This window comes from Bos javanicus, chromosome 20, assembly GCF_032452875.1.
Source record: "Bos javanicus breed banteng chromosome 20, ARS-OSU_banteng_1.0, whole genome shotgun sequence".
Classification (NCBI taxonomy): domain Eukaryota; kingdom Metazoa; phylum Chordata; class Mammalia; order Artiodactyla; family Bovidae; genus Bos; species Bos javanicus.
In genome coordinates this window covers 21,683,896-21,698,361 of record NC_083887.1, presented here as the reverse complement: position 1 = coordinate 21,698,361, position 14,466 = coordinate 21,683,896, and the positions used below count along the sequence as shown (strand labels likewise).

Below are 14,466 nucleotides of genomic sequence, written 5' to 3'. Positions count from 1 at the left end.
ATCCCTGGGTTGGGAGGATCCCCTGAAGGAGGAAATGGCAACCCACTCCAGTACCCTTGCCTGAAGAATCCTGTAGACAGAGTAGCCTGGTGGGCTACAGTCCATGGGGGTGCAGTGAGAGTGAAAGTTGCTCAGTCGTATCCGACTCTTTGCGACCCCATGGACTGTACAGTCCATGGAATTCTCCAGGCCAGAATACTGGAGTGGGTAGCCTTTCCCTTCTCCAGGGGATCTTCCCAACCCAGGGATTGAACCCAGGTCTCCCCCATTGCAGGCAAATTCTTTACCAGCTGAGCCACAGGGAAGCCCAAGAACACTGGGGTGGGTAGCCTATTCCTTCTCCAGCAGATCTTCCCAACCCAGGAATTGAACCGGGGTCTCCTGCATTGCAGGAAGATTCTTTACCAACTGAGCTATCAGGGAAGCCCTAATAGCTTCTTTGGGGTTACAGAGTTGGACACAACTTAGCGACTGAGCACAATCAGTTAACTGTGTGCAGCTGTGTATGTTGACTCGCTTCTTGCCCTCCCCCACCCCCCAACCCAAGTCTTGACTAAAGCCTCTACAAAGTAGTTCATGTGTGCTGTAACTGTGCTGCAGACTTGCAAGGGGAGTTTAATGACTATTTCGGCCAAGGCAATAATGGGGAAACGGCCCCTTTGAAGCCAGAGTAGGGGAGACAACAGCGATAATTAATTTTCCCGGGGGATGCTCACCTGCAGGGAAGAATCCAAAATACTTTTTCTGAGGAAGGCATGTCGTGGCCATAATGATCAGGGTTCTTGGTCTTAATCAATTGGAAATTGACTAGAGGCCAGACAAGAAATTCAGGCCAGGCTTTATGGGGGCCCTGCTGCAGCAGCAGGGAAAGAGAACAAACAGCAGAGTCCCTCGCTCACTCACTCCCTGAAGGGGCGTGAGCTTGTTCCTCATATGGAGTGAGGCTAGGGCTTGTGCCTAGGGGCTGGGCGGGAGGGGTGGCTTAGGTGTTTTGCCCACCCCTCCTGGGTGATGCTGTGTGCAAGGGGTGCTCAGTACCCTGCTTTTGCTCCTGACTTCCTGATTTTTCTCTTCAGAAGCGGCAGTTGGGCTTTCTTGGTCTTTTTGTAGCTTTTGTCCAGAATTTGCCCCAACTTTCTTTGTATTTTGTTGTTTCAGGAGAGGAGGATCCAGGTGTAAGCATTAATACCAGTGGGTCCCAGGTCCCAGCCTGTCTCAATAAGGGTTAGGATGAAATTCCTTTGCAACGTGAGTGTGCCTCTCTGTGCCAACTACCACTTTTCAAACCCAGGATCTGGGGACACGCAATAACAAAGTGGAACTTAGGAGCTTGGTGGCAATGGGGACTGTCAACCCAAGAAATAGACAGAGGCAGCCTCTGTGGAGTTAGCTTCTTGGCAGGTGAGTCATTGCTTCCAATATACCCAGCCAAGGGCTCAGTTACCTTTACCATGGGTACTGTAACACTTAAACAGCAAACAGCATGTGTTTCTTTTACTATGTCCCACTACAATCATTAGTGGGACAGTTGTTCAGTTGTTCAACAACTGTTTAACACCTTTGTGCCAGAGAAAATGCATAACCCTTTTGGTCTGCCATAAAACAGAAGCAGTTTTAAAAATTGCATTTCTTATAATGAGTGTAAAATTCTTCTGAAATAACATGACCCCCTGCATAATGTGACAATTGTCATACATACCACACACCCAGATCTCAGCAGTTCTATCTGTAAGCACAGGAACCAGTTTTTCAGCACAATCAGAAACCTGGCTTAAGCCCAGGAAGGATTTTAGTTATTTAAGTGATACTGGAATTAAAATGTTTATGTTCAAGCCAAATAGGTTTCTGAGGGTAGTCCAGAAAGTAGGACTTTGTAATTCACCAACTGTCTAACAAATAATGCCACATATTCAAAAGGAGAGACTGGAAAAGATAGTAAATGATGTTGGAGGTTATGGGAGAGAGTGGCTGCTTTGGTATTGGTGGCAGTTGTGAGAACATGACGACAGACTGAAGCTGGTATTTGAAGTGGGAGGGAGTGTCTGACATGACAGAACAGAGTTGGGAAGAGAAAGTGGGAAATGGATAGTCCACCCTGAGGTCAGTGCTTTCCATCAGACCCGAGTTCAGGAGTGCTACTGTCCCGGGAACAGTGTGGCCAGAGGAAAGGAGCAACAGCTACATCCACCTTCTGCCATCCACCCTCCTGTTTACCTCCACCCACAGCCTTTTGTTTCGAAACTAAGAGCTAAACCTTAGTAACCTGCAGTCATTCTAAAAGGGATAGGAGCTCTTGTGAAAAAGAAGTCATTAAATTCTAGAGATACACATGGCACACACAACTGAGGGAGCTGCTCAGGTGTTGACAACTTGCATTGTGATTTGGAGGAAACGGAAAGGCTTCACAAACAGGTCTTTTTACTTCTCTGAAATGTGTTTGGTATTATTGTGGACTTTTTGAAATTCTAAGAAGCTCTTAATGATTCATGCTAGCCAAATGAAGAAGTTAGAGCATTTTTGTATGTACCCCATATAAGAGAGTAGAGAAGACATCAGAAGTCAGTTTCATTATTCTTTCTTGTACTTCTCATTTTATTATTCCAGCCAGGGACATGGAATGTCTTGATAGATTGAACAGCTGTATATATTGACTTAGAACTGAGAGACAAAATGTCTTGAGATTTCTGAGAAAGTATAGCGATGAGATTTATTCGAATCACTTAGCAAATATAAGAAGTGGAAAGCTTCATTAATTCAGGAGCAATCATTTTTGAAATTGTCTGCACTTAGAGAATTAAAATGATAATCCTGACCTGGTTTGACCAGGTCCTGACCACTTTTATGGAAAACTCAAGAGTTTTATATAGTGTTAACTTTCTTTATATAATTTCTTTAGATTTAATTTTTCCTTTCAACTTCAAGTGCTCAGTTGGTTTTGTCACTTAAAGCCTACTGATGACAGCTGAATTATTTCTTAATTTTGTTGGATTTTGATTTTTTTATGGGAGTCTTATTTGTCTTTCTAGAATTATCCTTCATGAAAGCTGCTTCTTTTTATCATTTTTTCTTTATTTCTTGAAATAAATCAAGTATAGCTAAATATGTTATCTCTCGTTATATTAGTTTTGGCAATATATAATGGGTCAATATTAAACGAATTAAAGAATTAGTGGAAATGCTGAAGCTTTTTTGAGGGAAGGAGGGTGAATTGTTTGGGTTATCTATTCCCTTAAGATTTGTTAGAATCATATTAAGTTACTTAAGCACATTCCCTGGAATAGCCTGATATTTCATCACATTTGAAAGCATGTGTTTCCTTCCTAAAGCAGTAAGCCTTAATATCACTGGGGCTGGAAATAAAAATTTCAAATGTCAAAAATTTCTCACATTGTATTTTCAAAGAGAACAGACTTCACTGATGTGAGTGGTTGATGCTTTAAAAGTTCTAAGCAAATGTTCACTTTCAACTGAAATTCTATTCCATCTGCTTAATGAATCCATGTGAAGTACATCACCCTCAAGTTATAGTCATTCTTTCTTTGGTGTGAGGCCTCATCTGAAAACCTGGGAAACAAGCCCCACCAAACAGCACACCGAATACAAAGAATTTAGTAATATTGTAGGTTCCGTTCCAATCTGTTTCCCAAGGTCTTGGTGAAAGGTATTACTCCAGGTTTGCTAGGAGAACATAATTAGGGAGTGTGGGAGAGGGAGCATTTGATCAACCTAATCGGTTATTCCTATCTTGCAGAATTTTTTGATTCCTTCCTCAGTATTACAGAAGGGAATTTCCAGCATCTCAACTTCATCTAATAGGGCTCAGCACTTAGTCCAAATTTCCAGCAATTATTGCAGCACACAATTGGAACTGATATCAATTATTGAAGCTATCGCATTAATGCAACATACTCACTGAGAAAACTCATAAGTATGACTTCAGCCTGATATAAAACTATGCTTTTCCCTCTTAGGTAGAGAACTCTTTTTATCAGATTTTTCCCTTTACAAGGAGCAAAGCACTCTTTGTACACAGATTTCCAAGATTTTTGTCTAAAGAGATTAGCAAAATTTCAGTTCCTCTTTTGCAGCTAAGCCCTTTCCTCCAGATTTTTGACTTCAGAAGTGAGTACCCTAGATCATGTTGGGATCTGACTCTAGGTCTAGAAATAATAGAGGTGACTGTGGAGCCGGGCATGAGAAGAATGGGTGTGCAGGTTGTTACGTGTTTGCTTCTTCCCATTGGTTCTTTGTCTTCTCTGTTTTGCTTGGTGCTTTGGCAAACTGATCTTTTGGACTGTGTCACTGAGCACAGTCCAAACTGATCTCTTGGACTGAGCTCCTTTGACCTCTGACTTCTCATTGGTTTAGGTGAATGGGAAACAGGATCTTGGGTAGTGAAAGAGGAGAGAGTTCAGAGCTTTTCCTTTGCCTTCTTTCTTCTTTTGCCAGGGTCCTGGTTGGGACTGTATTCCTCTATACCCATACTTCCCAGTGGGTGGCCCGCTTCCTGGACAGCTCTCACTGGTTTCAGGCCACATGTCTTTCTTTTCTTGCTCCTTTGGGCTTAGTCATGATAATGGTTTCTTGCTGTTAGCACGGGGTGCCTCGTCATTCCTTACTGGTTCCTTAAAGCTGCCTCGCTCACTTGCTCGCTCAGTTTGCTTTAGTCATGTCCGATTCTTTGTGACCCTATGGTCTGTAGCCCACCAGGCTCCTCTCTCCATGGGATTCTGCAGGCAAGAATATTGGAGTGGGTTGCCATACCCTCCTCCAGGGGATCTTCCCGACACAGGGATCGAACCTACCTCTGTTTATGTCTCCTTCATTGGCAGGCGGGTTCTTTACCACTAATGCTGTCTTGGAACCTAGGCTTTTGTAAACAGTTATAAAATAAATCCTTTTCAGTTAAAACCCTTTGGGTATTCTGTATCTTACCTACAAGGACCTTAAATGATAAAATTAGCCTTTCCTTTCAAGATACGTCCAACATCTAAGGCTGTTTCATCTGTGTTTATGCAACCAAATGGTAAAGGCCTCATCAGATGAGGAAAAGAGGTTGCTATGGCTACAAGGGGGTGTGGCTGGATGTTTGGAGTCTCCTAGTTCTCCAAACCTCCTAAATAGCTCCACTTTGATTTTTGGACCCCATTTTTTCCCATCATTGCTCTATATTTAGCATGAACATTCTAGTGAGTCTGTGAATTCAATCAGTGGAGTTTGTTTTTAAGGTACTTATTTGGAGAGGGCAATGGCACCCCACTCCAGTACTCTTGCCTGGAAAATCCCATGGATGGAGGAGTCTGGTGGGCTGCAGTCCATGGGGTCCCTAAGAGTTGGACACGATTGAGCGACTTCACTTTCACTTTTCACTTTCATGCATTGGAGAAGGAAATGGCAACCCGCTCCAGTGTTCTTGCCTGGAGAATCCCAGGGATGGGGAGCCTGATGGGCTGCCATCTATGGGGTCGCACAGAGTTGGACACGATTGAAGACACTTAGCAGCAGCAGCAGCAGCAGCCTTATATCTCTAAGAGATAAAAAGATTCTTTTAGCTCAGTCTGTGCTTTGAGATGTAGGTCATGATTTGACTGTGTTACTCTCTTTTTTGAACTGGCCAGAGCCAGTAAAAGAAGCCATCTACCACTCTACATGGAATTCCTCACATCCTTTATGTTGTTTCATGACACTGAAAAATTGGTCCCCCACAGCCTTGAAGTCCTAAAGGACTTCATTTTAAGTGATCCCAGGAGATACTTTAATGAGCTGTTTCTCCTGTCTGCCATGAGTTAGAATATTCTCTTTCCTGAATACTAGAGGGATTCTTACTGCTTTCAGCCAGATAACCAATCCTAGATCTGCCCATTTCTTTAAGGGTCCATTACCTGCAATTTCATTCTCTGGTATCAAACTATGTTTCAATCAGCATACGTGATTTTAATCAACAGAAATTGCCTTTAGGTGGTTTAAGCCAGAAAAGAAATTTTTGGAGGATGATGAGTAATTCAGATTCCACTAAAAAATGGGCAGACACTAAGTGAAGAGTCTAGAAAATAAGAAAATTAACTAAAGTCATGTCAAAGCAATAGTTTGGTTAGGATTCTACCATGGGATCTTGCCATAGTCATTGATGGTCTCTCGGTGTCACTGAGACCGTGAATAATTTTTCAACATTTCTAGCATATTTAGGGCATTTTCTCAGATTGCCAGTGTTAAAATCTCTGATTGGAGCATTTGATAGACTTAGCCTAAGCTCTAACTGTTAGTGAATGAGTATGAGCCTGGACCTTGCCTCCCACTAACGTTACCACAAAAGAGAATTCTTGCTGAATTGGTTCAGCTGGTAAAGAACTTGCCTGCCAATAGGAGATATAAAAGATTCGGGTTTGATCCCTGGGTTGAGATTTCCTGGAGAAGGAAATGGCAATCCACTCCAATATTCTTGCCTGGAAAATTCCATGGACAGAGGAGACTTGTGTGCTACAGTCCATGGGGTTGCAAAGAATCAGACATGACTGAGCATGCACGCACACACTCAGTTGTTGGTTAGCTAAAAATCAAGACAAAAACTGAATAAAAAAAAAAAGGAAGCAATCACTGTTTAATATATGCATCCTGACTTCTTGACTCTGTGTAGTCAGAGTCCTTTTGTGGGGCCAATGTTGGAAGAGCAGTCAAGCATACTTGCTATAATTCTTGGCCACAGTGACTCAAATATGAAAGTAATGATTATTCAAATTGGTTATGGTTTGAGCATTGTTATGCACATCATTTATGGTCTAAACTCCTCTCCCTTTCCTCCTTTTTCCTAATATCCCACTGGTCACAAATCTTTGTTGATTTGTATTCCATTCTACCATAGAGATTTGATAATTTTATTTTTTATTATTTGTAATTTTGGCTGATAAGTCAAATCAGTAAGTGATGCTAAGCCATACCTAGTATCAAACATTAATAAAAGAGGACAGGTAAAGGGGAAGAATGTTCTTGTTATCTTTACTGTCTCTTTTTAAAATTAATATAGTTTTTCTTTGTTTCAACTGTTGTTTCTCTGAGTCCATCAAAAATTGAAAATTGTACATTTTGTATTTATTCTGCTGTAGATAATTTCTTCCATTTTGATAAAATTGACGATTTAGCCAAGGATGTAATGTTTTGATTCTAATGATTAAATGAATACCATTTTTTACAATAAGAAGGGGCATATTTATGATTTCTTCTGTCATTTTACTTATTATGTAGAAATTGTAGATTTCACATATCATAAGTCCTTATTACTTGCATAATTGAAGATTTATAAAAAGCTTGTATTTCTGTGGAAACCTTCCAGTTTTGAACTATGAACACTGTGAATTGCCCTAGAAGATCCCAGTATCGTCACTGGTAAACATAATTTTGACGTCACTGTTGAGGCCAGCTTTTCGCTCATGATCCAGCTATGGAAAAAATAGACAATGTTGAGTAGTTACTATTTATCAATTAAAAGAACAGGAATGATATTTGGGGATGTTCTGAGTGAGTCATGAAGAATATGCAGGAGCCATGAAGTTAAAATATCTTGTTGGCATCTGGCTTTCCCTGTTCACCCCTAACCTATAAAATAGTTAAGACAAACCCCTCTTACTGCAACACCTCCATGAAAGGGACATGAAAAGGAACTTAAATCCTTCTGCTGTGTCTGTGTATCACATCCTCTCTCTTCTTTACCAGACGCTATTTCATATGGTCTGTATATAGTTACAAAGGCCTCATTCCCAGTCCCAGAGAGAACAACTTGGCTTTTGACTCACATGTTGTCAAGTAGCCAATTAAATAAGATTTTCCATTTTTCAAGTGGTGTTAGGGTGTTGTCTAGGTAAAATATCTGTCATCCTATCACATTGGCACATCTGTTGACTAGATTTAACTGAATCTAAAACTGTAATATGATTAGAACAGCAGATGTGGAATGACGTGAAAAAAAAGGCAGGCAGCTTGAAGAGTATCTATTGTTTTTTATTAATTATGGTATCAGCTTTAAAAAAATGACAGAGTTCAGACAGATCCTTCATATTTAAAGAGGAAGTCTTCAGGTATCAGTTAATTTTAATGGGCAGGTTCTCTACTGATATGTACATGTATATCCCTACAGACATTCCAAGTATACTTATCAACATCTGGAAGCAGTGTTGGCCAAACCGCGTGCTTAGTTCTTAACATCAAAAACCATATTTTGAAAAGAATCTTTTATAAATTTTGGAAGGAAGCTGTGAATAGTTACCAAAAAAGTAGACTTATCAATATATTCTAATATCTGAGTTATTAGGGAGTCAGATGTCTGAAACGCAACTCTAGCGCAATCTGGAGTTTAGAAAAAAAGAGAAAAATATCAGCAAGGATGTGACTAGATTAGACGAGTTGAATATACTATTGTACTCACTGAAAAACTTCTCTTTCATTCATTCATTCATCCATTCTTCCTTCCTTTTTCTTCTTCTCTTTTTTTAGGCTAAAATTTCAGCAGCTACTTAGCTAGCTCACACTCCAAAAGATGAGGTTGATTGATCCTTTGATTAATTAGAAGAATGGGAAAATGTTATGGGTGAGCCAAAGCTTTTAAGATTCAGCTCTGTAGGTTGAAATGCATAGGAGAACTGAATAGGAAAGAGAAGAGATAAAGAAGGGATAAAGAAAAAATATGCCTCAGAGGAAAGACAACACAACAAAAGTGGCAGAAATTAGAAGACAGGAGCTAAGAACTGCTGCTGCTGCAGCTGCTAAGTCGCTTCGTGTCCGACTCTGTGTGACCCCATAGACAGCAGCCCACCAGGCTCCCCCGTCCCTGGGATTCTCCAGGCAAGAACACTGGAGTGGGTTGCCATTTCCTTCTCCAATGCGTGAAAGGGAAAAGTGAAAGTGAAGTCGATCAGTCCTGTCCGACTCTGAGCGACCCCATGGACTTCAGCCTACCGGGCTCCTCCATCCATGGGATTTTCCAGGCAAGAGTACTGGAGTGGGGTGCCATTGCCTTCTCCGGGAGCTAAGAACAGAGTGGTAAAAAACAGATAATGCAGGACTGTGACGTTCATGATGTGTATCAGATTCCATGAATTCACTCGTTTATTCATTCAAACCACATTTATTGGGTTAATCATCTGTGCCTAACATTAGGAAAATCCTGGATGGTTCAAAGGTGGACAAATACTGTCCCCATCTCTGTCCTCCAGGTGCTCAATGTTGGGTGAGGGTGGGAGAGTGTGGACCCATGTTATAGGTGCGATGCTGCTGCTGTTGCTGCTGCTGCTGCTGCTACGTTGCTTCAATCGTGTCTGACTCTGTGCAACCCCACAGATGGCAGCCCACCAGGCTCTCCCGTCCCCGGGATTCTCCAGGCAAGAACACTGGAGTGGGTTGCCATTTCCTTCTCCAATGATAATGATGATGCTATATGTGTGCAAATGATACAGCAGGAGCACAAGGGAGGAATTTACCACTTTTCCTTGGAAAAGGAGGAAGGAAGGCTAGAAAAGACTCTGAGCTGAGCCTTAAATGTTACTTCCTTACAGTTTCTGGCAGGTTCCAATGGAGACATTCAAAATAAGAATTAACCACCTACCAACCCTAATAAATAGTGATCATAATGTTGCCTGAACCATCTAAGGAAAGTTTTTATGTTCTGTACAACTTGTGTGTGCCTTAAGACTTAACTCAGTGACTCCATCTATTCTTTGGAGGTGATCTCCTTCTTTCATCACCCAGACTTAAACTGTCCTTATTAGAATTATCACAAGCTAATGGACCGTGTCTAGTCTATAAACCATCATTAGATCATACTGCTTTCCACTCTATGTAATTTCCCTCATTACTGGATTGTAAATTCCCTGCTGCTGCTGCTGCTAAGTCACTTCAGTCGTGTCCAACTCTGTGTGACCCCACAGATGGCAGCCCACCAGGCTCCCCCGTCCTGGGATTCTCCAGGCAAGAGTACTGGAGTGGGTTGCCATTTCCTTCTCCAATGCATGAAAGTGAAAAGTGAAAGTGAAGTCGCTCAGTCATGTCTGACTCTAGCGACCCCATGGACTGGAGCCTACCAGGCTCCTCCATCCATGGGATTTTCCAGGCAAAAGTACTGGAGTGGGGTGCCATTGCCTTCTCCGTAAATTCCCTAGTGTCCTTGAAATACTTTCCTAGTAAATTTTAGCATCTGTTGTTTGTTGTTGTTCACTCCCTAAGTTGTGTCTGGCTCTTTGCAACCCCATGGAATTTACAGCTGCAAAATGAGTGAATCAATGTGGTAAGGCTCTTGACACGTCAAAAGATTACGCTTTTGATTATCCGGAAAATGTAATACTTAGTTCTAGCCTCTTCTCTATAACAGAATTGTGAATGTAAGGCTCAATCCATCATCTAGCATGACTTTATCTTACTGTTAAAAAAAAAAAGCACATCTGAAAGTTAGGGACGAAGTGCAGGTAATGGCTTCGCATCATGAGCACTTTCAGAAGAATATTACCTGTGGTCAGGAAATAACAGTTTTAAGGAGGCTGAGGTGCAACCCCAGTCCTAGATTGCTGCTCAGCATGGTTTATCAGGAAAGGGTGGGAACCACTTACAACGGTGTGAAATTCATCTGTGAAGCCTCTCTCAGTGCTGTGCCATCTGGTGAAACACTGGTGAATAACTAGCCAATTACATTACCAGAAAAGATGACATTGATTCTAAAATTTAAAATTGTGAGTGTTTCCTCATTGAATTCAGCCATCAGGCAGTCAGTCAGTGTTGATGAACAGAATATCTGAAGATCTCCGGCTTAAATTTATTTGCATTATTGAATTCATATTTTCAGCTAATGATCCAGGGCTCAATAGTTCTCTCTCTGACATTTTACATGTCCTAGAACTTTCCTGTGAATGGGGAGATATGTTTTTTCCAGTAATTGAGAATGTGGGTCAACGTTTTTGAGAACCACTCTGCAAATGGGAAGTGTTGCAGTGTATAAATTCAAGCCATTATTATTATTGCTATTAACTCTGCCTGGTAATTACCTGAAGACCAGTTCATCCACTGAAACTTAACTTTTTAATGCAGACTGCAAGGAATTTATAACCTTATCTACTAGTCCTTTTCCTTTTTAAAAATTTTAATTTCCTTTTAATGCTACATGGTCAAATGTATGAGGTATAAAATTATATGAATGAATAGGTTACACATATAAAAAGTGATCCTCTCTGTATGGAGAGAGTAACATGGAAACTTACATTACCATATGTAAAATAGATAGCCGATGGGAATTTTCTGTATGATTCAAGGAACCCAAACAGGGGCTCTGTGACAATCCAGAGGGGTGGGATGGGGAGGGAGATGGGCGGGAGGTTCAGAGGGAGGGGATATACGTATACCTGTGGCTGATTCATGTTGATATTTGGCAGAAAACAACAAAATTCTGTAAAGCAATTATCCTTCCATTAAAAAAATAAATAAATTTAAAAAAGTGATCCTCTGTGGATCATTCTACATTTCTGTGGGAAGAATTGAGGAGAAAAAACAGGAAATGTAGGTGTGAATTAATTTTCATTTATTTAAAATTAAAGAAGAAAGGAAACTCAAGTCTTCTAAAATAAAGTGCCTTTGGAGGTTAATTTTGGTTAAATGAATTAAAAACTGTTTTCAGATTAAAGGAAATAAGCAACAGTCAAATGCTCTGAAAGTTTTTAAGGAAAAGAAAGCTTAAAGACTCCAATTTAACATTTAAAACACAAGTATAAGCTTCCCAAACCAAAGGAAAAGAGAAGAAAATTCCTTTTCCTGAGACTGTGATAATGGCTTAATAAGCAACTCCCCCCCAAACATTCTAAAATTTCAGAGAAAAACCCTGAAAAATACAAATATCTCTGATATTCATTTAATGAGAAGTCACAGAATAGATTGAAATAAATGTGCTAGTAATTAAAATTGGTTGAAAATCACCACTGAATTCCTTAAAAATGTTTAGAGAACATAGGAAGATACACAGATGCTTTGTAAGATGTTGATAGCTTAGAGACACTTCACATAAAAGATATTGCCTGTTACTGGACATAATAAAATAAAATTATTCTAAAATCTTCCAATAATAAAATTGAAATTATTATACTGGTATTAGAATTTGTAGTTTATAAAAATGCTGCAGATATGTTTTTCCACAGTTAAATCCTTGATAAGAGAAATATTCAAAATCATGACCTATAGAAATAACTCAAGACATGCTATTATGCTAAGCAATGGAAATAAAATTATTTTTGTTAAACGGTAACATAATGATGTTAATTAATTTGATATTACAATTTTCCTCTCTATTTTAATAGGCCTTATCTGTAACAGTTTTGCTGTTTTACAAGTATAATGAAGTTTGATAAGTCAGATATTAGAATACACATTTGATCAGCAGAACTCTACTCTGAGCTAAAAGTTCAGTTGATTATAAACTTTATAAATATTAATGGAATGCTGTGTTCCTTTATGCTTATTTAATAAGGGAAACAAAATAAGGAGTTATCAAAATGGTGACTGTTGGGGAATTAAGAAATTCACATTAGCTGTTCAGATAGCCAGATTTTTCAGTATATTTTAAGATATTCTATTTCCTCAGTGCTTATATAAATATGAATATCACTGACCCATATAATTCACTGTCTCTATACAAAGAAGTAAAACAAAACCAAAATTCTAACTAAGAAGGCATGTTTGCTAAATACATACACATTTTTTTTTACAGGTTGTACAGCCTGATATTGTTAAATATTTAAAGCAAGAACTAGTATTTAAAGATTGAAAATTCTAGTTATCTGTTCTGGAAGGACATTTCTCACTTTACTCCTTGTCATTTATTTTCGTTTAAGCAAGTCTATATTTCTTTGACCCCTCATGGTAAAGAAAATAGAATAGAATATCAGAATTCCCCAGTTGATAGAGGTCATATATTGTTAGCTGGGCGGGAGCCCACAATGCTTGGATGCAGATGAGTTTGCTAGTGTACACACTAGCAAGAGTGGAAATTTACCTTGACTCAATTGGAAGTGGATAAAAGCAGTACTATTGCCATGATCTAGAACTTGGGGACAATGCCAATGCATTAGCATGGAAGCCCAGTCAGAAACACTTCCTGTGGACAATGGGAGGCCCAGCCTCATCATACTCCTGCTTACTGATCCACATTTGCTGGAACGTGGACAGGCTGGCCAGAATGGAGCCCCCAATCCAAACAGAGTACTTCCGTTCTGGGGGAGCAATGATCTTGATTTTCATGGTGCTGGGTGCCAGGGCTACAATTTCCTTCTGCATCCGTTCAGCAATGCCAGGGTACATAGTGCTGCCCCCAGACAGCACGGTGTTGGCGTACAGATCCTTGCGAATATCCACATCGCACTTCATAATAGAGTTGAAGGTTGTCTCGTGGATTCCACTGGACTCAATGCCCAGAAAGGAAGGCTGGAAAATGGCTTCTGGACATCGAAATCGCTCATTCCCAATAGTGATCACCTGCCCGTCGGGAAGCTCGTAGCTTCTCTCCAGGGAGGAGGATGCTGCAGTGCTGACCATCTCTTGCTCAAAGTCTAGGGCCACATAACACAGCTTCTCTTTGACGTCACGAACAATCTCCCGCTCAGCCGTGGTGGTGAAGCTGTAGCCTCGTTCTGTCAGGATCTTCATGAGGTAATCGGTCAGGTCTCTGCCGGCCAGGTCCAGACGTAGAATGGCATGAGGCAAGGCATAGCCTTCATAGATGGGTACAGTGTGAGTGACCCCATCCCCAGAATCCATCACGATGCCGGTGGTCCGGCCTGAGGCGTAGAGGGACAGCACGGCCTGGATGGCCACATACATGGCAGGTGTGTTGAAAGCCTCGAACATGATCTGAGTCATCTTCTCCCGGTTGATCTTGGGGTTGAGGGGTGCCTCAGTGAGGAGGATGGGATGCTCATCTGGAGCCACGCGGAGCTCGTTGTAGAAGGTGTGGTGCCAGATCTTCTCCATGTCATCCCAGTTGGTGACCACTCCATGCTCAATGGGGTACTTCAGGGTCAGGATGCCTCTCTTGCTCTGGGCCTCATCCCCCACGTAGCAGTCCTTCTGGCCCATGCCTACCATGACCCCCTGGTGCCGGGGACGCCCCACCATAGAGGGGAACACAGCCCTGGGGGCATCGTCACCGCCAAAGCCTGCCTTGCACATCCCTGACCCATTATCCACCACCAAGGCAGACAGCTCGTCATCACTCATGGTCCTGTCCAGAATCTTCCAGATGGGTGAACAGAAGTTAAATGCAAAGACCAGACTCTGGTGTGCAAGAGAGAGAATGAACAGGCTGACAACTCTTCAGAGCTGCCTGCAGAAAGGGGAGCCTGTGCTGTGATGATAGGTATTTAAAGGTGCACACTGGTGCCTCCCATGTCCTATCCCACCAGTTCTCAGCATTTCTGGGTGGGGTTGCCTTTGAGGTATTAATAATTA

At 41.1% G+C, this 14,466-nt stretch overlaps 1 protein-coding gene across 2 annotated transcripts; it reads right to left on the bottom strand.

Moving 5' to 3' along the window:
- Nucleotides 1-13,010: 13,010 nt before the first annotated feature.
- Nucleotides 13,011-14,235, bottom strand: ACTBL2 (actin beta like 2). Of its 2 annotated transcripts, XM_061393476.1 has the most exons (2): nucleotides 13,925-14,091; nucleotides 13,011-13,784 (listed from the first exon to the last, which is right to left on the bottom strand). In XM_061393476.1, exons 1-2 carry the CDS (start codon nucleotides 14,013-14,015, stop codon nucleotides 13,105-13,107), a joined length of 771 nt encoding a protein of 256 aa, XP_061249460.1. In that variant the 5' UTR covers nucleotides 14,016-14,091; the 3' UTR covers nucleotides 13,011-13,104. The 2 variants fall into 2 exon arrangements, with proteins under 2 accessions (XP_061249460.1, XP_061249459.1); XM_061393475.1 differs by having other exon boundaries at nucleotides 13,011-14,235.
- Nucleotides 14,236-14,466: the final 231 nt, after the last annotated feature.

What these genes read in the sequence shown, in the direction of transcription:
- ACTBL2 (XM_061393475.1), bottom strand. Translation starts at nt 14,235, where the DNA reads ATGAGTGATGACGAGCTGTCTGCCTTGGTGGTGGATAATGGGTCAGGG.